At 42.7% G+C, this 23,378-nt stretch overlaps 1 protein-coding gene across 3 annotated transcripts; it reads right to left on the reverse strand.

Moving 5' to 3' along the window:
* Positions 1-7,381: 7,381 nt before the first annotated feature.
* On the reverse strand, positions 7,382-16,045 carry LOC124703983 (SUPPRESSOR OF ABI3-5-like). Of its 3 annotated transcripts, none has more exons than XM_047236215.1 (17): positions 15,949-16,045; positions 14,925-15,023; positions 14,688-14,728; positions 14,308-14,484; positions 13,777-14,182; positions 13,630-13,701; positions 13,452-13,544; positions 13,284-13,363; positions 12,078-12,216; positions 11,017-11,101; positions 10,853-10,944; positions 10,704-10,772; positions 10,456-10,626; positions 10,038-10,206; positions 8,788-9,726; positions 8,302-8,492; positions 7,382-7,778 (listed from the first exon to the last, which is right to left on the reverse strand). In XM_047236215.1, exons 2-17 carry the CDS (start codon positions 14,970-14,972, stop codon positions 7,596-7,598), a joined length of 2,955 nt encoding a protein of 984 aa, XP_047092171.1. In that variant the 5' UTR covers positions 14,973-15,023; positions 15,949-16,045; the 3' UTR covers positions 7,382-7,595. The 3 variants fall into 3 exon arrangements, with proteins under 3 accessions (XP_047092171.1, XP_047092169.1, XP_047092170.1); XM_047236214.1 differs by having other exon boundaries at positions 7,383-7,778; positions 15,944-16,045; XM_047236213.1 differs by lacking the exon at positions 15,949-16,045 and having other exon boundaries at positions 14,925-15,192.
* Between the last annotated feature and the right edge of the window lie 7,333 nt (positions 16,046-23,378).

Consider the following 23,378-nt stretch of genomic DNA (forward strand, 5'->3'; position numbering starts at 1 on the left):
TATGTGGCATGTGAGGAATGAATATATTTTAATAGATCGCAAAACTTCCTTTTTCCATGTCATTCCTTTGGCTACTCGAGGACCCGTTCGCGGTCATGTCTTGGCCAGAGGAGCTTCGTCAGAAACGGCTACTGGGTGCAGCCATTTGAAAATGGTTGAGATCGGGATTTATTCAGTCAGTGTGGCTAGCGGCTTAAGAATCACAAGTAGAGGACGTGGAGATGATTACTTTCACTTTCCATTTTTAGATGCTTGATCCATGTATTGACCTTGCGTGGCGATTGAGATGTACTTTATTTTAATACTCAAACTTTATTAGTGCAATAAATATATGTATCAATCGATGCAAAGGCCAGGATACGCCCCCTTTTTGAAGAAAAAAACATGTTTACAAGTAATTTCCAAGTTGCATGTTACTTTCTTGAAATTAGTTTAATGCTTAGTATTGATCGAGCAAATTTCTATGCTATATTTGATGATGGAACATATTGTGTTTGATTTTGTCTACTTAATATTCATAGATGTGTTTACTAAAATAACACTACAGCTTGAGGAAACCGGATCAGTGCAATCAGGCGTACCCCAAGGGATAAAATCCCCTACTCAAATAAATGTTTTAGAAAAACCTTGGGAGCCATGTGCCATGTGTGGACCATGGATGTTTGTAAAAAGGTATTTATGAGAATTATGGTGATGACATATGAGTTTATTAAGAAAATCAATGGCACATGACATGGCAGATTTGTCAACGGGAGGTGCGATTTTGCACGAAAAAGCGGGTGTTGGCGGGAGAGAAGTCAGGAGGAAGATCAGCGAGTGCATTAATTTGCCTCGGTTAAGTTAAGAGTCGTATCGTCAATAGGATACGATCCTGCTCTCTCTCTCTCGCCCTTAATAGGGATCCATTATGCTTTCATTTAATCATGTTAGTCGTCCTAGTAATGAATCAGCACAAATCCTTGCTCATTTCGCTGAGCAATTTGTTTCTTCCGTTTTTAGCAACTTTACCCCAGGATGCATCCGACACTTAGATATCCTGGAAGGAAAAAGAGTGCGTCTGGTACTTGCTGCTTCACCAACACAAATGGTTACATCATGAAGATGTTTACATCGTTTGCTAACTCAGCCCCTATACAATCTGGGGGGTCATCAATCCAAACGGCAGATTGATACCCGCTGGCATTAGCAGCTAACCTATGAGAAACCTGATTACTTTCCCTCGGACAGTAACTAAAACACATCTTAGCAAAACTCCTAGCTAGGAAAGCACACTCCTCATAAATCACTGCAGCCGCACCCGCTGAATTACCATTCTATATCATAGTATCGATCACCCCTATGCAATCGCTCTCCACTTCAAGCTTGGTGCACCCAATATGACCCGCCAAGATCAAACCATCCCGGACCGACCTTGCCTCCGGTGTAGAAGCATCACTGATATGCTCAATACCACAGCTACTCCTGGCTATAAAAGTCCCTTTCTCATCCCTTATCACTGCCCCAGTAACACCAGAACAAGAATCCCGAGAGAAAGACCCGTCCGCATTTAATTTCACATAATCCTCCTTTGGCTTCTCCCACCCGATCCCGTACGTTCTTCTTCAAGGCAAGCAAATAATTAAGTTCAATGGCAGCTATTGCCTGCTCCGATCTAGCAGGCTTCTGGACTTTTTCATCGTGAGCTATTTTCCTTCTCTCCCACCAAATATACCAGCAAGCAATGGTAATTAGCTCTTTCATCCCAAGCTCTGGAATATGTGGCTTTTTCTTATCTACTTGTCTCAGCAGGACCTCAATAGCCCCAGACCCCGCACGGTCTTCATTACAAGCCTCCAGAATGACATCCACAATGCCCAAATTTTCCCATATCTCGGACGCCCTTGGACACTTAAAAAAACAGGTGTTGAGTATCCTCACAGTTAACCAAGCAAACCGGGCATACACTAGAGCAGTAATTATGTGTCTATTGGCCAGGATTGCCTTACACGGAATTGCCCCATGCAAAAAAACGCCAATCAAATATTTTCATCTTAGCTGGAATACGGAGAGACCAAACATTGGCCCAGACCGGGTTCACATTAGCGGACCCTGTTGAATAGTTTTTCGCAACTTCTCCCCATGTTGGTGATCCTATTCCAAATGATACGCTGACCGAACCGAGAATATACCAGTCTTCGTAAAATTCCATGACACAAAGTCATCCATCATTCCAACAAAAAGTGGAATCCTTAATATTCTCATCACAAAATTCCATGACACAATTCATCCATCATTCCAACAAAAAGTGGAATCCTTAATATTCTCATCACGTCCACACTCCGGAATATGGATCTAATAAAATCCTCTTCCCATGTTCTTGTTACAAAATCAATGAGTTTGGATACTTTAGTGTATAACGTATTGCCTCGTGGAGTAATAATCTTCCTGGAACAGTCACTCGGTATCCAACGGTCAGACCAAATATTAATGTTCGAACTGTCCCCAACTCTCCAGATATGACCTGTCTAAACCAGCCCAAATACTCTGCCAGGAATAATAAGACCCCCTTTTCAGCTAAGCATTAAGAATATCTCCTGATGGGTAATATTTTGCTTTTAGAATCTGAGCACATAAGGAATCCGGCACACACAGGAGCCTCCAACTCTGTTTAGCTAACATAGTTAGGTTAAAACAATGTAGATCACGAAATCCCATGCTACCCTTCGTCTTCGGAACGCACATATTCCATCAAGCAAACCAATGCATATGTTTCTGCTCATCATCATCTCCCCACTAGTAACGAGACATAGCATCTTGTATCCCTTTAATTGCTTTTTTGGGCAACTTGAAGACTGACATAGCATATGCAGGGATCGCCTGGATCACCGCCTTCAACAACACCCCCTTCCCACCCTAGGATAACAACCTCTCTTTGTATCCCGCCAGCCGGGCACATATTCTGTCAATAAGATGCAGAAACAATGAGATCTATCTATACCAATCAGAGGGGGTAGACCCAAGTATTTGTCCGTAATTGCTTCCGTCATAATATTCAACTCAATGCACACTCCGTCTCTGGTCTCCACACGGGTACAAGGACTGAAAAAAATACTAGATTTCGCCTCACTCACCAATGGTCCTGAGGCAGCACAATAATCCTCCAGAATTTTCCAAAGACATCTGGCGTTTTGTAAGTATGCTCTCATAAGAATCATATTGTCATCCGCAAATAACAAATGAGAAACCTCCGGTGCCCCTCTACACACCTTAACACCCAGAATATTACATGCCTCCCCTTCATATCGTAAGAGGCTGGATAGGCCTTCAGCACACAAAAGAAATAAGTAAGGGGACAAGGGATCACCCTGCCGTAGCCCTCTCGTTGGACTGAATTGTTTCGTCTTTTTACCATTAAATCGGACTTGGTATTTAACTGACCCGACACAAGACATAATAAAATCGATCCAAACCTGGGCGAAACCCAACCTGGTAAGAATCTTCTGCAGGAAACTCCATTCAACTCGATCGTAAGCCTTGTGCATATCCAACTTGATCGCACAAGTACTGTATTTACCTTCCCTCTTCCTCTTTATCGCATGGTATCACTCAAAAGCCACCAACACATTATGATCATCCGTCCAGGAACAAAAGCACTCTGCGTAGGTGAGATAATTTCAGGGAGAATTGCTTTTAGTCTCTTGCTGCCTTGCAAAGGCTAATCGGCATGTACTGAGAAATACTCTCTGGATTATCAACCTTGGGTATAAGCATGATATTGGTGTTGTTCCGTCCTTATGGCACAACCCCAGAATTAATAGCGTTCAGAACTTCATCTGTAAGCTCCTCCTCAATAAGACTCCAGTATCTCTTGTAGAAAATAGCGTGGAGACCGTCCGGACCTGGAGCTTTCAGCCAATATTAAACAATGCCTTCTTTACCTCCTCGCGTGAATAGGGAGCACAAAGACTTGCATTCATATCTTCAGTGACACAAGGAATCACCTTGTTAATAACCTCCTCGTCAGGATCCGTCACCTCCCTGGAAAACAAAGACTCAAAATAGTTATTAATATGCACTTCCAAGTCCTTCTCCTCTTCTATCCAACCTCCTCCTTCTTCCTTAAAGCATTTTATCAAGTTCCTCTTCTTTCGAGCCGTTGCAAAATTGTGAAAAAAGAGGTGTTTCGATCCCCTGATTTCATCCAGTTCTCCCTACTCCTCTGAACCCACTTAATTTCATCTTACTCGTGAAGGTTTTCGATTTGCAGTTGGATAGTCTGGGCCTTTTCCGTAGCATCAACAGATAGAGGCCCCTCCAAAACCCTATTGAGTTCCTCTTGCAGCTCCTTTAGGCGTCTTTTCGGCTCCCCCAAGACCGTGTGATCCTTTGCATGGAGGGCGGCATGCACCGCGCCCAAATTTTGGGCTAGGCCCATTTGTTGTGAAGCTTGAGCATCCTCCCAGGCCTTCCCGACAAATTATTCCTCAATTAACCACTTCGCCTCAAACATGCGTTTGCCACCCATCGTTCTGATTTGGGCAACATCAAAGTGCTCACTATTTACCGATATTGGACGATGGTCTGACTTCCAAAAATCTTCATGAATAACCGCAGCCAAAGGGAACAGATCACGACATCCCTGATTTGCCACCGCTCCTAGACGCTCTCTGATACGCCCTCTTCTCCACGTAAAAATGTCACCTGAAAACCCGAGATAACTCAAGTTGCATTGGGTGAGCACATCTCTAAATTGTTGCATGCAGCGTTGCGGTCTCAAGTTCCCTCCTTCCTTTTCACTATTAGATAGGATCTCATTAAAGTCTCCAATAACCAGCCATGGTAAGTCATACATACCATTCAAATCACGAATATAATCCCAAGAGAGGTGCTTACGCTCCCCACTAGGCTCTCCATAGAACCTTGTAATTCTCCAAGCGTTCACGCTATTCTCATCAATCCGGATATCCAAATAGTTTGAATGAACCGTATAAGACGTCACATTAAGATCTTTTTTCCAGCAACAAACCCCCACTCCTTCCATCACTCTCGAACTCTATCATATGATCATATCCCAACTTATTTTTAATGGTTTTTGCCCTAGCCTTCGACAGATGTGTCTTAGACAGAAAAAACACATCCGATTTTAACCGCTTATGGAGGTCCATAAGCGCGCCAACTGCCGAGGATTTACCTAATCCCCGACAGTTGCATCCACACGTTTTCATTGTGCCCGGCGGTCATCCTCGAGGGATGCTGCTGATCCTACATTTTGGTTTGAAGCTGTTGTTCCGTCCTCCTTCTTATGCCTTTTGAAATCAGAAGAGTCCTCCTTCTCAAATAACGGATTTACCGTTACTCCATCAACTACCATGTCTGAGGAGATAATAGCTAGATTTGCATTTCCCGTATCACCGCCAAACTCAAGCCTCCTCTTTGCTGCCTTTTCAGCATCTGACATGGTCTCGTCCTTATTTTTACTTCGACTATTAGCAGTGTCTAGGAGGTCAGGGTCAATTGCTACCATAGCTCATACTCTCTCCGGGTGTTCGCGCCAGTCAACAAACCCACCACGGCCTCTCCCTCTCCCATCAGCAAAACCTCCTCTTCCTCCAAATGATCCATCACCATTCCCTGGAGAGCCACCAAAGTTACCCCTAGTATTACCACTCTTTGTAATGATGCGTTTTGATTAACAGAGCGTCGTGCTCTCTCAAAAAGAAAAAACTAGGGCTCAGAATCAGCGTTTTAGTTACGTGGCTTTTAGATACGTACACCCTGGAGCATTGTCACTGCAAAGAGAGAACAAGCTGGAGGCACTATAGCTTTACGAGGTTTGACGAACTTCGAGAAGCCATGCTAGATTGCTCGATTCTGGTGCAAAGGTTTTCCTGAAACCGCTCATTCCAAGCGATGAAATGCAGTGTTTTATCACCATACTAGGTACAGAAGGTGCTGGAGGAAGAAACATAAAAACAAAACAAACAACATGCGGCTTGAACTGAGGAGAGAAGGCTATGCACACGAAGGAGACAAATCGGGACGGGAACGCACTCCCTTAAATATACGCTCCCGGTCTTATTCAAGGGTTCTCCACAAAGTTGTTGCGTGTAATCAGGAAATTCAAATCCTTGATCGTATTGAAAAATATCTCGTTCAATAATTATTATTGGTCAAAAAATCGGTCGATTCAACATTAATATGCAGATTAATCATTAATAGAGACCTGACCGTGTCGATTACCACTAATTGGTTGTGTTTATCCTTTAGTTCGACTAATCGCTCTGAAAGCCTGATTACTACTTATATTCCAGATTAACTATTACATTTGATCAAAAAAGTTGCAAAATTTTCAACACATATCGTCTGTCCAGGTGCTACCCCGCCCCAATCTAGTTGATTTTGCAAAGTCCCGCTTGATTCCATCCTCTAGCAGCTCGATTCCTCTGTCGCCAACCAGCTTCTTGCCCTCGCTTACCAGTTTCTCACAATTACCGAGACCTCGGATGCATGGAGGAGCTCATCCACATTGAGGAGCTCATCCGGGAGCTCTAGGCCGCCTTCAATAGGGTAGGTGGTTGAGGTGCAAGAGGAATCATACCCTGGTTGTGGTGGGAGAAGAGAAATTTCAAAGGTTAGAGGAGAAGCAGAAGGAAGAAACATGGTACCACCTAGTAAATCCTGATTTGCTCATGACAGCGTACCTGTTTTATTTGGTTTTTAGGCTCTAGAGAAATAGACCAGCCATATAGAGGCGCATATACTAATTTTTTTAAATATACACTGCTCTGATTACTCATTTGTGTAGGTTGCACTAATTAATAGCCAGTCGATAAAATGAGTTAACCATTTAAATTCTGATTAACGCTACTCCCAAACCGACCGAGCAATTAACGATTACCGATGTTTTTACAATTAATAATTATTGCAAATTTATTAAGTTAAAATACTACATTCATCGTAAAAAAAATTTGCAAGTTTGTCTAAATTTAGATGTATCTCTCTCCTAGACACTTAATGTATAGATACATCTAAATTTAGCCAAATCTCCAACATCCTTTTATTGACCAACATCCTTTTATGGACAGAGTGAGTATGTGAAATAAAGTCATACTTTAAAATAGTTGTGGACATGTAAACTTAAAAAGGGTTTGCAGGCTACATTTGGTCAGGTATTTTATAAGGGTTTGGAAAAACAGAAGAAAAAAATAATTTTGGACTAGCTTCGCACTATGCCAAAGGATTACACGGTCAGATTTTCCTTCTTCACACGGCAAACGTCAACTTCCAGCGAAGTTAAAAAAAAAAAAAAATCCATAGCAGTTTTCAACTCCATAGTCATCACACCGTTGAATTTGAGTAGGTGAGAACAGACACTATAGCGTACAATTCCTGATGGATGGCTACTAACTGCAGAGAGCGATTTACCATCGAAGATCACAAGCTTCAGAATCTCTGTGGTCAAACCAGAAAAAAACACTTGGGCTCAAACAATGAAAGTAAAACTGCAGGTGCAACACCTGCAACACACAGAGAGAAGTCTCAAGGTCTTACACACACTAGCTAGATTTATGCACAATAGAACGAGTAGCCCAACTAAAATTACAAGACAAAAACAATTAAGACATCTCCCTGAATCTTGCAATGGCCTTCTTCTGGATTATGGTTTTATAACTATCGCCAGCTTGAGCCTCGAGAGATGGATCGGCTGCTTTCTTCTGCTGACTACCAAGCCCGGCCCTCACGTCACCAGACTTAGCCTGCACCGGCTCCTTGATGCCACTACCGTTCTTTCCGAGACCCTGGGTATTTGCAAAGTAGTTGCAAGGGGAAAAATACCAATACATACTCACATCAGAACGAATGTAGAGGTCATGCAGTTCCCATTCTGTAGGAAATATTGGCAAACTGATCCATCTGCAGTCAGATAAACTATCTAGACCTAACAGTTTATGTCCACTTAAAAGTTTTTTAAGCAAATTTTCTAATTCTTCATTGCTAACAAACAAAAGATGGAAATGAAATAAGATGAATCAAAAAGAGTAAAAACCCCAAAATGACAGGTAACAGCCCACAGAAAGTCAAACAGACAATCATCAAAGAAATCAAAACGAACATTAATGAAATTAACATGACAAGTCATATGCAAGTGGTTTTAAAATAGGGGCAGCAGAATGGTCCTAGAAATATATATGAAACAGTAACAGAGGCACTAAGAACTTGTGATCGAGTGTAGGCAGCAGTTGATGCTAATAGGAGAAGAAAATTGCAGCTAATTCATCCAAAGAGGATAAAAACTGAGAAATATGTTTGAGGTGAACATACCAGTCCTTCTTGCCAGCCCATGTTGCGCAGAATACGGTTGCCCACATTGTTTTCATCTATTGCTCTATCAGCAGTGATCACCTCGTAATTTTCAGTGTTCTCAATTTCACCAATAGAACGTTCACCCACCCCTGGAGGAAATGGCATGGATCCGATCTCACTTGGACCCTTTCGAGACGGATGGTCACCAGCTTAACAAGGAATTCCCAGAAAATTAATACAGATCTTAACAAGCAAGAAGGGAAACATTCCTATAATGCATAGTTGTGTAGGATCAAGAAACACAAATTCCAGATAATATCAGTAGGGGCAACCAAATCCCTATTCACACTATGCTGGGCATAAATTGATACTACAAGACTGGATATACTGTCAGTGGAACTCATAATGAGATCGCAAAAATCTAAAATAAAGCAAGTATGCCCCAGAAGGGCTAGGGAAAAAAAAATTGTACGAGTCATGGTGAGAAGTAAAGAAATTTCTTACTTGTATCCAGTCCATCATCATTGGGAAGCGATGAAGATAATCCGTATAGACTTCTTCTCTCTGCAGCCCGATCTCTATACTGGGACTGTCCTGGTGCCTCAGAAAACCGACGTTTAGCACTCCCAGAAACTCCAGACGAAGAATATGATCCTAGAGAGGATAAATCTGTTTTGAAGGGTGCAGAAGTAGTATGCGTCTCAGCATTTGTCATTATCTCACTTGTGCTTGTGCTTATATTAGTTGAATAATTGCTTCCACCATCAGATGATACATGAAATGTGGTATCTGACTTGACTGCTCCTCTGCCAGAGCCTCTTATGACACCCATAATAGTAGTTCCTAGGCTATTACTGACAGGTCTAGGCTTTATGTCAGAATCCAGTACTTGAGAGCCAGCAGATCCTCGGCCAAGAGAATTATATCCAGCAACCAAATTCATATCCCTAGAATTTCCAGCATCAGACTTAGGCTTGGGTTTCAATGAGAACCCAACCCCACTCGCTGAACTGTTCAATTTATCAGCAACAGGCCTGGTTGATTCCTTATCATCAAAGGCACTATTTGCAGCCTGGCCTTCTTGATTTCTTTGCTTCCACATTGCTAGGACATTGTTCATCTTCTTCTTATTGGCCAAGAGACTAATTTTTGAAGCCAACTTTATCTCCTTTGCTTTCTCTTTTTCTTTCTTTTCAGCAGCCAGCGCTGCATTGGCCGCAGCTTGAACAGCCTCAGGCAATGAAGTTTTCTCACTTTGTTTAACTGTAGCTGCAGGTGCAGAAATCACCACCTTTTTAACATTGTTACTTTCTGGGATCTTCACACTTCCGTTCACCGTGTCCCCAGTTGTCTTACTGTTATTGCTTTCGTTACACGGGACATACTGTTGACTTTTTTGATCATACGAATACCAAACTCCAACATTGCTGTCATAGTAAAGACCTGAAACAAGAACAATTTAATAAATTTAGTCATAAATGAAGCACATGTCCAAAGGCAAACGATGTGTAGCAGAACTGGTTCAGCTGCAGAGCATTTATGAGGTCTAAAGACTACAACAGAAATACTCCCTCCGGCTCTAAATACTTGTCGCAGATTTAGTCAAAATGTATGCTAAAATATGTTTAGGTTCATTGAACCTGTGATAAGTATTTACGGCCGGAGGGAGAACGATGTGTAGCAGAACTGGTTCAGCTGCATATAGCATTTTAAAGCCTAAGATTATGACAGTAATGGCATATTTGCATACTTACCAGTATTTCCATCATAATAGAATCCAGAAGAAGAATCAAAGTAATAGCCCGATTTTTCGTCCCAAACAAATCCTGACTGTGGAGCAGAATCATCTTTCTGAGATTCTGTATTGCTGTTTGGTTTGTCCTCAGCATTGTACTCTTTTGGAGCCCAGCCCACAGCATCATACTGATCATAATAAAGGTAAAAAAGGGACTAAATAACGAGACTGTGTACAATCAATAAAAACTATGCTTGAAAATAATAGATGCAGACTTAAAATGTGTCAGATTATTACTCTTCAAAATTTAGAATCTGCAAAATGTAATAACAGCTAAATGTTTCTTAATTAACCAGAATAGAACAAACATCTAGCTGCAGGGTAGTATGGTTTTGTCTTATCGATTGTGACAGAAAAACTGCATTACAGTAACAGACCTGCTGGGCAAATGATGCAGCCTCGATGGCTGCTGCAGCAAGATTGCTTGACTGTGAAGACCCCGATACAGGTCCATGTGTGCTTTTAGCATAGGCTACACGTAGCACCTGACCATTTTTCTCGTGTCTAATTCCATTTGTAGCTTCAAGGGCTTTCGTAGCATCTTCAACCTAACACAAATGGTGTATAGCCACTGTGAACAACTCAAATAAGAGAAAACCTAAACTTAGCTATCTAGTATACTTACCGAATGAAAATGGACAAATGCGAAACCTCTAGACACATGAGTAAATTTGTCACGAACAAGCCGGATATCCTGCAGAGAATTGAGTCAAATTGAGATGTAACTCTGTAGGAAGGAAACAATTATAGTCACAAGCGTTAGCTTTTGCCCACCTTTATTGGTGCATGCTTAGCAAATTCATATCGAAGCATTTCCTCGTCAGCATTTTCTTCCAGGCCACGAACAACTAAAACATGAGTTGGACCTGCAAATGACAGTATAATAAGGCAATGCACTACATATTCTGCATAATTCTACAATCAAGGGATAAACTTGCCTAATTCAGATCCCCGTTTTCCAAACGGTTGAGTGGAAGATGCTGCATCAGCTGGTGGAGCATCGTCCGTGCGTGGCTCATTGCACTATGAGAATGCAAGTAGACATGCAGTTAGATAGAAAAGGAAAGCGAGAGCAACAAAGAACTTCAAGTAGAGAAGTAGTTATCCAACAGCTGCTATTTGTCAGCCTTTAGCCTCTTACGATGTATTAACGCGGCATGGGACAGGAGTTTTTCTCAAATCTCAAAAGTTCACTAAAAGTTGGCTTCAATTTTGACATCATTGGTGCTATTCCCAGGTTTTCAGAAACCAGAAACCAGTAAAGCAAAGCAAAAAAAGGAGTCACATTTTGAAGGCTATGTTTTCCCAAGTTCTCAAACTCTATTTTGCCTCTATTTTTTTATAACCCCATATGACATCACCCTCAAGCATGCAGCAGCAAATACGTGTGTTACATAACTGTTGTTTAGATTTGGGCAACTGGATGGTCAAACTGGATTTATTTATTTCTTTAGACGATAATTTCAGTTGGAGTGGACACGATTGGCCAAGTGGATGGTCCAACTTAATGTGTTTCTTTCTTTAGATTTAGAAGATAATTTCATTTGGAGTGGACACAACATAGCATTGTCGTTGTACAAATTGAAGTATTGAACTGGATAGGAAAATCCATCCAACATCTAAGTGATGTAATTAGTAATTTGTCCAGGAGTGAAAACACATGGAAATTCTAAACTGGCCATTCAAAGTTCAAATGGAGATATTATCAGCACACTGATACAGGACTCTTGAGCGGGTTCAGACAGTAACAGATCATGGAACTGCTACAACACACCGATTTTGACTAGGTTTTGCAAGAGATATGTGAAGATTAAATGGAAAAACCAGAAAAGGTGCACTCAGCTAATAAACTCATGCTAAGAGGAGATGCATTGCATTTGGAAGGAAGAAAGTGTAAACCACACCATTGAATGGGAAAAGTGAAGCAAGCTAGATTAAGAGTGCTAATGCAGCTTTCTGATAAATAATTAGTACTCAATTAAATGAGACCAAAATATACCTGAAAACAGGAGATTCTGCGGGCAAAATTCATACAGCCACATATAGTACATATCCAGTCACATGGTGCGGATATGCTCCTGCGCCCATATGCAGGCCTCGCAACATGTTCAAGAGAATCCCCACCAGTAGGCTTACTACTGCAGTGACGACATTCGGCAGATATTGTTAGGAGCACAAACAATAGATAAGGAATATAACTGTGAGCACAAAAAGAGTACGGTATATAATAAGCAAAGATAGTTGAATGAGAGACTATAGCGACTCGACAAAGTCATTTCTGTACAAGTTAAAGTTGATGTTTCTATTCATTTTCCTCATATTCCCTTTGTGCAATAGTTATTATGTGCAAATACAATATAAACTGAGACAATACAATAATAGCATTTGAAAAAATGACCAAGCAGTGACACAAGTCTGCGTTGTCAAACTATAGTGACTCCACAAAGTCATTTCTGTACAAGTTAAAGTTGATGTTTCTATTCAATTTCCTCATATTCCCTTTGTGCAGTAGTTATTATGTGCAAAAACAATAAAAACTGAGAAAATACAATAACAGCATTTGAAAAAATGACGAGGCAGTGAAACAAGTCTGCGTTGTCAATCTGTAACGCCGTCAAACAGACTGTTAAGTTATTGCCCTGTTTGGTTTCACCGACATCATATGCAATTTGCCTCAGTAGATGGCAGAGCAGACAGAGTTTGTTTTAATGACCAGTTAGAGCTCCCTAATAGCGCTAATAATTCGTATTTCATTTATCGTAGGTTTGCTAATGCGTAGGATGCGTAGGAGCCGATGTCCTTTCCACGGAGCCTAGCATTGCTAGTGGTACTTCCGCTAGATACGATGAATCCTCTCTTCTATTACTTCCCAAGTAGTGGATAGGTCCCGCCTCAAAAATACGAGGTTGAGCTATCTGACAGTTTGACATATCAAGGCAAGCTCCAGTAAGAATTACTAATACAATGCTTGCGGGACAAAAGAAAATCAGTGGTTCCTCAAGAATGGATTACTACAGACTACAGAAACAAACATGGGGTCCATACTAATTGATTCTACCAGTATACAAGCTTTGATATTCTTACACTTATAAAGCAATTGTATTAACAATACTTAAGAATGCTCAATAGGGCAACTCAGAAGTTACAATCAATTAACATTTCTTCAGATAGATAATTTACAACACGTCATAAAGAGGACACATACCTGTACTCGAAAAATATCTGCCTACCATCAATTAGAAGGCCATTGTCTCCAGTACTTTCCATCATTTTGCGGGCAGCTTCCTGTGGGAGCACACTAATCTCCGTGAGCATAACAGCAAATGACATTCTACTCGGTAATGTAGAGCTCAGATCACTTTATGGTTAGTACCACAGTAGGGAAGTCGATAAAAGCAAATCCCCTGGACACGCCAGAGGGTCGTTCCTTGATCACACGCACACTACGAAGAGGGCCCCACTCAGCCTAAAAGAGACCAGACCCAAATGATTAAAATGAACGAGACAATACACTTCCAACCAGTTTAACAGTTATGACGAGGAACTTGTACAAGAATCTGATATAGGTCATCTTCATTGGTCTTCTGGGACAGACCCTTAAGAACAACAGTCGCAGATGGTGTCTGCAAGTATTCATGCAAACGTAATTAGCTTTATATGTTGAAAACAGACAAAAAAAAATAGAAGTATGTCCTCACCACTATATCATCATGCCTTCTTTCATCCCACTCCTGTTCTCTTCTTCTGTCAAAGCGATTATCATCATAAAAGCCATCTCTTTGGCTCCGACTATGACTTTTGCCGCGCGGAGACCTTGACCTTGACCGCGATCTTGATCGGTTATCACGCCCACGTGATCGAGAGCGGCTATGAAGAGCATATGGGCTACCATCTCTTTCATGGCTTAACCCCTTTCTTTCACGTTCATGCTCAAACGAATCATGCCTTCTCCAGCTACGCTCTCTCCTGCCCTTCTCATAGTCTGAATCACAGCTGCGACGGCTGTATTGATGATCTCTTTCAAAGCTGTCTTCTCTGCTTTGGTAGCGGTCTTCAAACTCAGCACCGAACTCCCCTCGGTCTCTACTTCCAATCCTTTTGTTCCTATCAACACGAAAATCACGACAACTACCTGATTAACAGTCATTCTCAGTAACACGATAGTCTTTCAACTCCTACAGGAATCAAATTCATGATATTTTCCATCACTGCAGAAATCAGAGGCATGCCTTCTGTAATCTTTGGCAGTTGCAAATTCCTCGTCAAAATTTCTTCGAGGCTGAGACCACATCGTGCCACCAGAGGGTGGTGGTGGATACATATTCCTATCATGTATATCTTGACCAAAAAATGCACCCCTTCGGTCGCTGGGAAATCCATCATCCACATATCTCCTACCACCAGCCCTGCAAATTGAGTTAGCAGTAGAAATATGGTAATATGGCAAAGCACTTTAAAGCGAAAATGTGTTCAAACATAAATGGACAAATATTGCAGCTACTTAAAGAATAGAAGGTAGCATAGTCAAGTGTAGAAATAGAAATAAAATATACAGCACTTATAGTGAAAAACTGAATACGCGCATTTTTACAGGAACCAACATGCTTACCTGAAGTCTGGCTCATTAATGACACCATACCCATCAGGTGCCTGTAGATTCAACAGAATAAGTTGAGTCAGCAACAAAGTCTATGGAACAGGCAGGTAAATCCATTCCATTTAAGCAACGGCCGCTTCTTGAATTTGTTTACAACATAACGCTTGTTACACGGAAGCCAATCAAATTGCCAATAGATCTGCTATCTTCAGCACCCTTGGTAGTTAATAAAGGAAAGGCTGCAATTACACTGTTGTTCTCCCATCCATGATGTGGACCATAACGCCCACGGTCCATTTCTCTATCTGATCTTTCAAATTTTGGGGCGTAGATATTTTTTGGTGTATCCTGTAAGAGAAGCATGACACGCTGCAGTTAAGCACAAACAAGGAAACCACCATAATGGCATGCCTCACTAGATCTTCAGAACAAACCAGAAGTACTACAATCATCTCAGGTTCAAGCTGTCTAACCAATTCACGGGCATTTATTGCTGCTAGATACGCCCATTCCTCAAGTTACTTCTTATTGCGCTAGAATTTTTAGTATTTATGCCATACACAGGCCGGCCGTGAATGCATGAATTGTGCACGAAACAGAACAATTTGCCCAGAATTCCGTGGGATTCCTATACTCCAAATGGGGCCAACGCATAGGTGGACAAAAACAAAATTTATATGCATCTTGCGAATATAGAGCAGGAATTCAGCAGCACGATTACAACAGCAGCAGCAAGCTCCACCGAGACAAAGTTAGCAGTTAGCAGGCAAGGATTTAGTTATTTAGTTTACAGGAATAAATCTACACATGAAGATTCAACTGCAAACACCGTGCGCCAGCTTATGGCTTGTTCCCATGGAAGACTAAACCTATGCATCAAACAAAGGAAAAAATGCAGGGCATGTTTGTACAATGTTCCTACTCGCTGCCTAGTCAGAGACACTTCCTAGCTCGACGAGTTGAGCCGCTGCAGGTAGCCACCCTGCACGGGTTAGATGAGTAGCTGGCGGTTAGACAGCAACTCAAAAACCATGCTGCCATGGTATAACTACCAAATTCTCACTGTCATACCATACAATACATCACGGAACAATGACCCACTACGCACGAACACAGATTGCTCTGTGAATACAAATACCACCGCAAACATCTTAGATTCATACGAAGCATAACTTCCTCGATTAGCACCATACACACTTATACAATTAACGGCACGGGAGAACTCCATTGAACAGCAAAGCGTCGCAGTAATTTTGATTAAAAAATACCTTACGGACAGGGAGGATGAGACGATCTCGCGCGCGCGCGTGCGAATCGGGAGCCGTAGGCGAGTTCGGGAATGAGCCCACGGGACGAGCAGGCTGGAGTCGTGGCGGACCACGGCTGGAGTCGGACAGTCGGAGGAGCAGAGGGCAGGGCGGAGGCGGACGACGGGATGACCGCAGTCGGGGTGGACCGCTGCGAGGCCGGATTTGGACAGGGTGGCGGAGAGAGGAGATGAGGCGGACGGGGGCTGGACGAGGTTGGCGGCGACGAAATCCTAGGGGAGAGGAGTCTCGTGGAGGAGACGTGACAGAGCAAACAGAGGCGAGAGTCGAGACGCGGCTCGGGAGTCACGACGAAGGGGACGGGTCTGGAGGTGCTCGTGGCGGATGAACCGTAATCCCGACCGACAGGTTAAAGGGCAATTTATCGACGGAAGACCGACTCAGCTTGGCCTGGCCGTTCGGTTTAACCGAACCGATCGGGAAATTGCTGAGGAGGAGATGGCGTCGGCACCAGCTGCTGGACCGCCGCTAGCTGTTGGCGTGGACATCTCTGCCAGCAGAGTGATGGCTTCGGGGATGTGCTGTCGGCCCCGATCTGTCGGAGTATGGCAGCGACGAGGTGGTGATGTCGGTGTTGTCTTGGCGGAGGAAGTTCGGTTGCAGGTCGTTGCCGGTGGACTTGGCGGTTGGAGGCGGAGGATCTTAGCAGAAATCCTTGTCCCCATGCTGGCTAGGAGTGGTGACAGCGACACCCGTGGGTGCCACTAACTTTCTTGGAAGCGTTGTCAAGGGCTCCTCTCGTTATCTTGTGGTCTTGCCTTCAGAGGGAAACCTCAGATCCTCGGATCGGACGATGAAGGCGTCTCAACGTCTTTCTCCTCGTTGGGGGCATCGTCTCGGAGTTAGCTTCGACTTGGGGTCCGGTGGATGTTTGGTTCCTGAGTCGGCTTGCTTGGGGGGGGGGGGGGGGCTGCGGGCAGTTTGGCAACGATGATGTGTCGAGCAGAGCTTGGGTCGCGGCTTGGGCTTTGTTAGCTGGTTACCGGCGTGTCCGATGGGTTCTCTCGTGCTTCGTTGTGTCGCTGTGAAGTCGGAGTTGCGATAACGATGACCGGCAACCGGTGGATTGTGGAGGATTCGATCGGCGCAAGCCTAGCATAGTTCTCTTGTGAAGCTTCTCATTTGAGTCAGAGCTTTCTCTCGTTGGTGTGTGTGGCCGATTGTTGGCATTTGGCCAGGTCGATCGGTGGTTGTGGCCAATGTGGTCGTGTTCCATGACGATATTGATGCACTTGTATAGGTTTTTGGTCGCTTACCCGTTAATTCACCGGCCATCTTCTTCTTTATCAATGGTCAAGTCTTGCCTAGTTTCAAAAAAAATAGATCGAGTTCAAGTGAGGCAACACTGGTCAAGCTCGGCTGCGCAGCGCTTCCTCCTCTCCTCTTCCGCGACCCGCTCCGCTTCCGCCGCTGTGATACGTCTCCGACGTATCGATAATTTCTTATGTTCCATGCCACATTATTGATGATATCTACATGTTTTATGCACACTTTATGTCATATTCGTGCATTTTCTGGAACTAACCTATTAACAAGATGCCGAAGAGCCGATTGCTTGTTTTCTGTCGTTTTTGGTTTCGAAATCCTAGTAACGAAATATTCTCGGAATTGGACGAAATCAACGCCCGGGTCCTATTTTGCCACGAAGCTTCCGGAAGACCGAAGAGGAGTCGAAGTGGGGCCACGAGGCGCCGCCACCATGAGGGCGGCGCGGCCCGAGCCCCGGCCGCGCCGACCTGTGGTGTGGGGCCCTCGTGTGGCCCCCCACGTTGCCCTTCCGCCTACTTAAAGCCTCCGTGGCGAAACCCCCGATGCCGAGAGCCACGATACGGAAAACCTTCCGGAGAGACGCCGCCGCCAATCCCATCTCGGGGATTCTCGGAGATCTCCTCCGGCACCCTGCCGGAGAGGGGATTCATCTCCCGGGAGGACTCTTCACCGCCATGGTCGCCTCCGGAGTGATGAGTGAGTAGTTCACCCTCGGACTATGGGTCCATAGCAGTAGCTAGATGGTTGTCTTCTCCTCATTGTGCTTCATTGTTGGATCTTGTGAGCTGCCTAACATGATCAAGATCATCTATCTGTAATACTATATGTTGTGTTTGTCGGGATCCGATGGATAGAGAATACCATGTTATGTTAATTATCAAGTTATTACCTATGTGTTGTTTATGATATTGCATGCTCTCCATTATTAGTAGAGGCTCTGGCCAAGTTGATGCTAGTAACTCCAAGAGGGAGTATTTATGCTCGATAGTGGGTTCATGTCTCCGTGAATCTGGGGAGTGACGAAACCCCTAAGGTTATGGATGTCTTGTTGCCACTAGGGATAAAACATTGATGCTATGTCCAGAGGATGTAGTTATTGATTACATTACGCGCAATACTTAATGCAATTATCTCGTTGTTAGCAACTTAATACCTGGAGGGGTTCGGATGATAACCTCGAAGGTGGACTTTTTAGGCATAGATGCAGCTGGATGGCGGTCTATGTACTTTGTCGTAATGCCCAACTAAATCTCACTATATTTATCATGATATGTATGTGCATTGTTATGCTCTCTCTATTTGTCAATTGCCCGACTGTAATTTGTTCACCCAACATGCTTTTATCTTATGGGAGAGACACCTCTAGTGAATTGTGGACCCCGGTCCATTCTTTTATACTTGAAATACAAATCTGCTGCAATACTTGTTCTTTCTTGTTTTCTTGCAAACAATCATCTTCCACACAATACGGTTAACCCTTTGTTACGAGCAATGCCGGTGAGATTGACAACCTCACTTGTTTCGTTGGGGCAAAGTACTTTGGTTGTGTTGTGCGAGGTTCCACGTTGGCGCCGGAATCTCCGGTGTTGCGCCGCACTACATCCCGCCGCCATCAACCTTCAACGTGCTTCTTGACTCCTACTGGTTCGATTAAACCTTGGTTTCTAACCGAGGGAAACTTGCCGCTGTGCGCATCACACCTTCCTCTTGGGGTTCCCAACGAACGTGTCAATTACACGCATCAAGCAAATTTCCGGCGCCGTTGTCGGGGAGATCAAGACACGCTGCAAGGGGAGTCTCCACTTCCCAATCTCTTTACTTTGTTTTTGTCTTGCTTTATTTTATTTACTACTTTGTTTGCTGCATTATATCAAAACACAAAAAAATTAGTTGCTAGTTTTACCTTATTTACTATCTTGTTTGCTATATCAAAAACACACAAAAAATTAGTTTACTTGCATTTACTTTATCTAGTTTGTTTTATTTACTACCGCTAAAATGGCCACCCCTGAAAATACTAAGTTGTGTGACTTCACAACCACAAATAATAATGATTTCTTATGCACACATATTGCTCCACTCGCTACTACAATGAGAATTCTTTGAAATTAAACCCGCTTTATCGAATCTTGTTTTGCGAGAGCAATTTTCTCGGTGTTAGTTCCGATGATGTCGTTGCCCATCTTAATAATTTTGTTGAATTGTGTGAAATGCAAAAGTATAAAGATGTAGATGGTGACATTATAAAATTAAAATTGTTTCCTTTCTCGTTAAGAGGAAGAGCTAAAGATTGGTTGCTATCTCTGCCTAAGAATAGTATTGATTCCTGGACTAAATGCAAGGATGCTTTTATTGGTAGATATTATCCCCCTGCTAAAATTATATCTTTGAGAAGTAGCATAATGAATTTTAAACAATTGGATAATGAACATGTTGCTCAAGCTTGGGAAAGAATGAAATCTTTGGTTAAAAATTACCCAACCCATGGACTGACTACTTGGATGATCATCCAAACCTTCTATGCGAGACTAAATTTTTCTTCACGGAATTTATTGGATTCAGCTACTGGAGGTACCTTTATGTCCATCACCTTGGGGGCGGCTACAAAGCTTCTTGATGATATGATGGTTAATTACTCCGAATGGCACACGGAAAGAGCTCCACAAGGTAAGAAGGTAAATTCCGTTGAAGAATCCTCTTCCTTGAATGATAAGATTGATGCTATTATGTCTATGCTTGTGAATGATAGGACTAATGTTGATCCTAATAATGTTCCGTTAGCTTCATTGGTTGCCCAAGAAGAACATGTTGATGTAAACTTGATTAAAAATAATAATTTCAACAACAATGCTTATCGGAACAATTCTAGTAATAACTATAGGCCATATCCTTATAATAATGGTAACGGTTATGCTAATTCTTATGGGAATTCTTACAACAATAATAGGAATACACCCCCTGGACTTGAAGCTATGCTTAAAGAATTTATTAGTACACAAACCGCATTTAACAAATCTGTTGAGGAAAAGCTCAATAAAATTGATATTCTTGCTTCTAAGGTTGATAGTCTTGTCTCTGATGTTGATCTTTTGAAATCGAAAGTTATGCCTAATAGGGATATTAAAAATAAAATTGTTACTACAGCAAACGCCATCCAAGTTAGAATTAATGAGAATATAAGATTAATGGCTGAATTGCGTGCTAGGTGGGATAGAGAAGAAAATGAAAAACTAGCTAAAGAGAAAAATGTAGCTAAAGTTTGGACTATTACCACCACAAGTAATGTTGATTCCTCACATGTTGCTGCACCTCCTACTATTAATAATAAAATAATTGGTGTTGGCAATGTTTCTACTCCTAGTGCAAAGCGCGCAAAATTACCTGAAACTGCTAAAACTGCTGAAACTTCCTGTGATAAAACTGCTGAAATTTTTTCCAACCTTGGGGATGATAATCCCATTACTTTAGATTGCAATGATTTAAATTTTGATGATTGCCACATTTCTGAAGTTATAAAGTTCTTACAAAAACTTGCTAAGAGTCCCAATGCTAGCGCTGTAAATTTGGCTTTCACAAAACATATTACAAATGCTCTCATAAAAGCTAGAGAAGAGAAACTAAAACTTGAAACTTCTATTCCTAGAAAGCTAGAGGATGGTTGGGAGCCCATCATTAAAATGAGGGTCAATGATTTTGATTGTAATGCTTTATGTGATCTTGGTGCAAGTATTTCGTTATGCCTAAGAAAGTCTATGATATGCTTGACTTGCCACCATTGAAAAACTCGTTATTTGGATGTTAATCTCGTTGATAATGCTAAAAAGAAACCTTTGGGGAGAGTTGATAATGTTCATATTATGGTTAACAATAACCTTGTCCCCGTTGATTTTGTTGTCTTGGATATTGAATGCAATGCATCTTGCCCCATTATATTGGGAAGACCTTTTCTTCGAACCGTTGGTGCTACTATTGATATGAAGGAAGGTAATATTAAATATCAATTTCCTCTCAAGAAAGGTATGAAACACTTCCCTAGAAAGAGAATGAAGGTACCTTATGATTCTATTATTAGAACAAATTATGACGTTGATGCTTCATCTCTTGATGTTACTTGATATATGATAGGTCTCCGACGTATCGATAATTTCTTATGTTCTATGCCATATTATTGATGATACCTACATGTTTTATGCACACTTTATATCATATTCGTGCATTTTCTGGAACTAACCTATTAACAAGATGCCGAAGTGCCGCTTCCGTTTTCTGCTGTTTTTGGTTTCGAAATCCTAGTAACGAAATATTCTCGAATCGGACGAAATCAAGACCCGTGTTCCTATTTTCACCGAAGCATCCGAACACCCGGAAGGACCGGAGAGGGGGCACCGTCCCCTGCACCATAGGCCGGCGCGGCCCAGGCCCCGGCCGCGCCGCCATATGGTGTGGCCACCCCTTCGACCCTCCTCGCGCCGCCTCTTCGCCTATATAAAGCCTCCGTCGCGAAAACTCCGAGGCGAAAAACCACGATACGGAAAACCTTCCGCAGCCGCCGCCATCGCGAAGCCAAGATCCGGGGACAGGAGTCTCTCGTTCCGGCACCCCGCCGGAGCGGGGAAGTGCCCCTGAAGGCTTCTCCATCGACACCGCTGCCATCTCCACCGCCATCTTCATCACCGCCGTCGCTCCCATGAGGAGGGAGTAGTTCTCCATCGAGGCTCGGGGCCGTACCGGTAGCTATGTGGTTCATCTCTCTCCTATGTGCTTCAATACAATAATCTCATGAGCTGCCTTACATGATTGAGATTCATATGATGATGCTTGTAATCTAGATGTCATTATGCTAGTCAAGTGAGTTTTACTTATGTGATCTCCTGAGACTCCTTGTCCCACGTGTGTAAAGGTGACGAGTGTGTGCACCGTGTGGGTCTCTTAGGCTATATTTCACAGAATACTTATTCACCGTTGAATGGCATAGTGAGGTGCTTATTTATATCTCTTTATGATTGCAATGTGTTTGTATCACAATTTATCTATGTGCTACTCTAGCAATGTTATTAAAGTAGTTTTATTCCTCCCGCACGTGTGCAAAGGTGACAAGTGTGTGCACCGTGTTAGTACTTGGTTTATGCTATGATCATGATCTCTTGTAGATTGCGAAGTTAACTATTGCTATGATAATATTGATGTGATCTATTCCTCCTACATATGCATGAAGGTGACGAGTGTGCATGCTATGTTAGTACTTGGTTTAGTCTTTTGATCTATCTTACACTAAAGGTTACTAAAATATGAGCATTATTGTGGAGCTTGTTAACTCCGGCATTGAGGGTTCGTGTAATCCTACGCAATGTGTTCATCATCCAACAAGAGTGTAGAGTATGCATTTATCTATTCTGTTATGTGATCAATGTTGAGAGTGTCCACTAGTGAAAGTCTAATCCCTAGGCCTTGTTCCTAAATACCGCTATTGTCTGCTTGTTTACTCGTTTTATCGCGTTACTACCGCCGCATTACTACTGCTTGTTTACTCGTCCCGGGCAAAGCACTTTTCTGGTGCCGTTGCTACTACTTATTCATACCACCCGTATTTCACTATCTCTTCGCCGAACTAGTGCACCTATTAGGTGTGTTGGGGACACAAGAGACTTCTTGCTTTGTGGTTGCGAGGTTGCATGAGAGGGATATCTTTGACCTCTTCCTCCCTGAGATCGATAAACCTTGGGTGATCCACTTAAGGGAAACTTGCTGTTGTTCTACAAACCTCTGCTCTTGGAGGCCCAACACTGTCTACAAGAATAGAAGCTCCCGTAGACATCAAGCACTTTTCTGGCGCCGTTGCCGGGGAGGAAAGGTAAAAGGCACTCATACTCCGGTCTCAGATAAAGTACTTTTATGTTACCGTTGTGTGTGTGCTCGAAGCTATTTCCTTTAGATCCTGCAATTGCATCTTTTTGTTTCTTGTTTACACTAGTTTGGCATAATGGACAACAATGAGCTTCTTATTCTATTTCCTGATTTAAAACATGGATTGTTTGATGCGAAAATTAAAAAACCTATGGAATCTTCAACTTCTATGAACTCTGGCGGGGCGACGTCAGTGCCCTCA

The sequence above is a fragment of the Lolium rigidum genome, chromosome 3 (assembly GCF_022539505.1).
Source record: "Lolium rigidum isolate FL_2022 chromosome 3, APGP_CSIRO_Lrig_0.1, whole genome shotgun sequence".
Taxonomy (NCBI): domain Eukaryota; kingdom Viridiplantae; phylum Streptophyta; class Magnoliopsida; order Poales; family Poaceae; genus Lolium; species Lolium rigidum.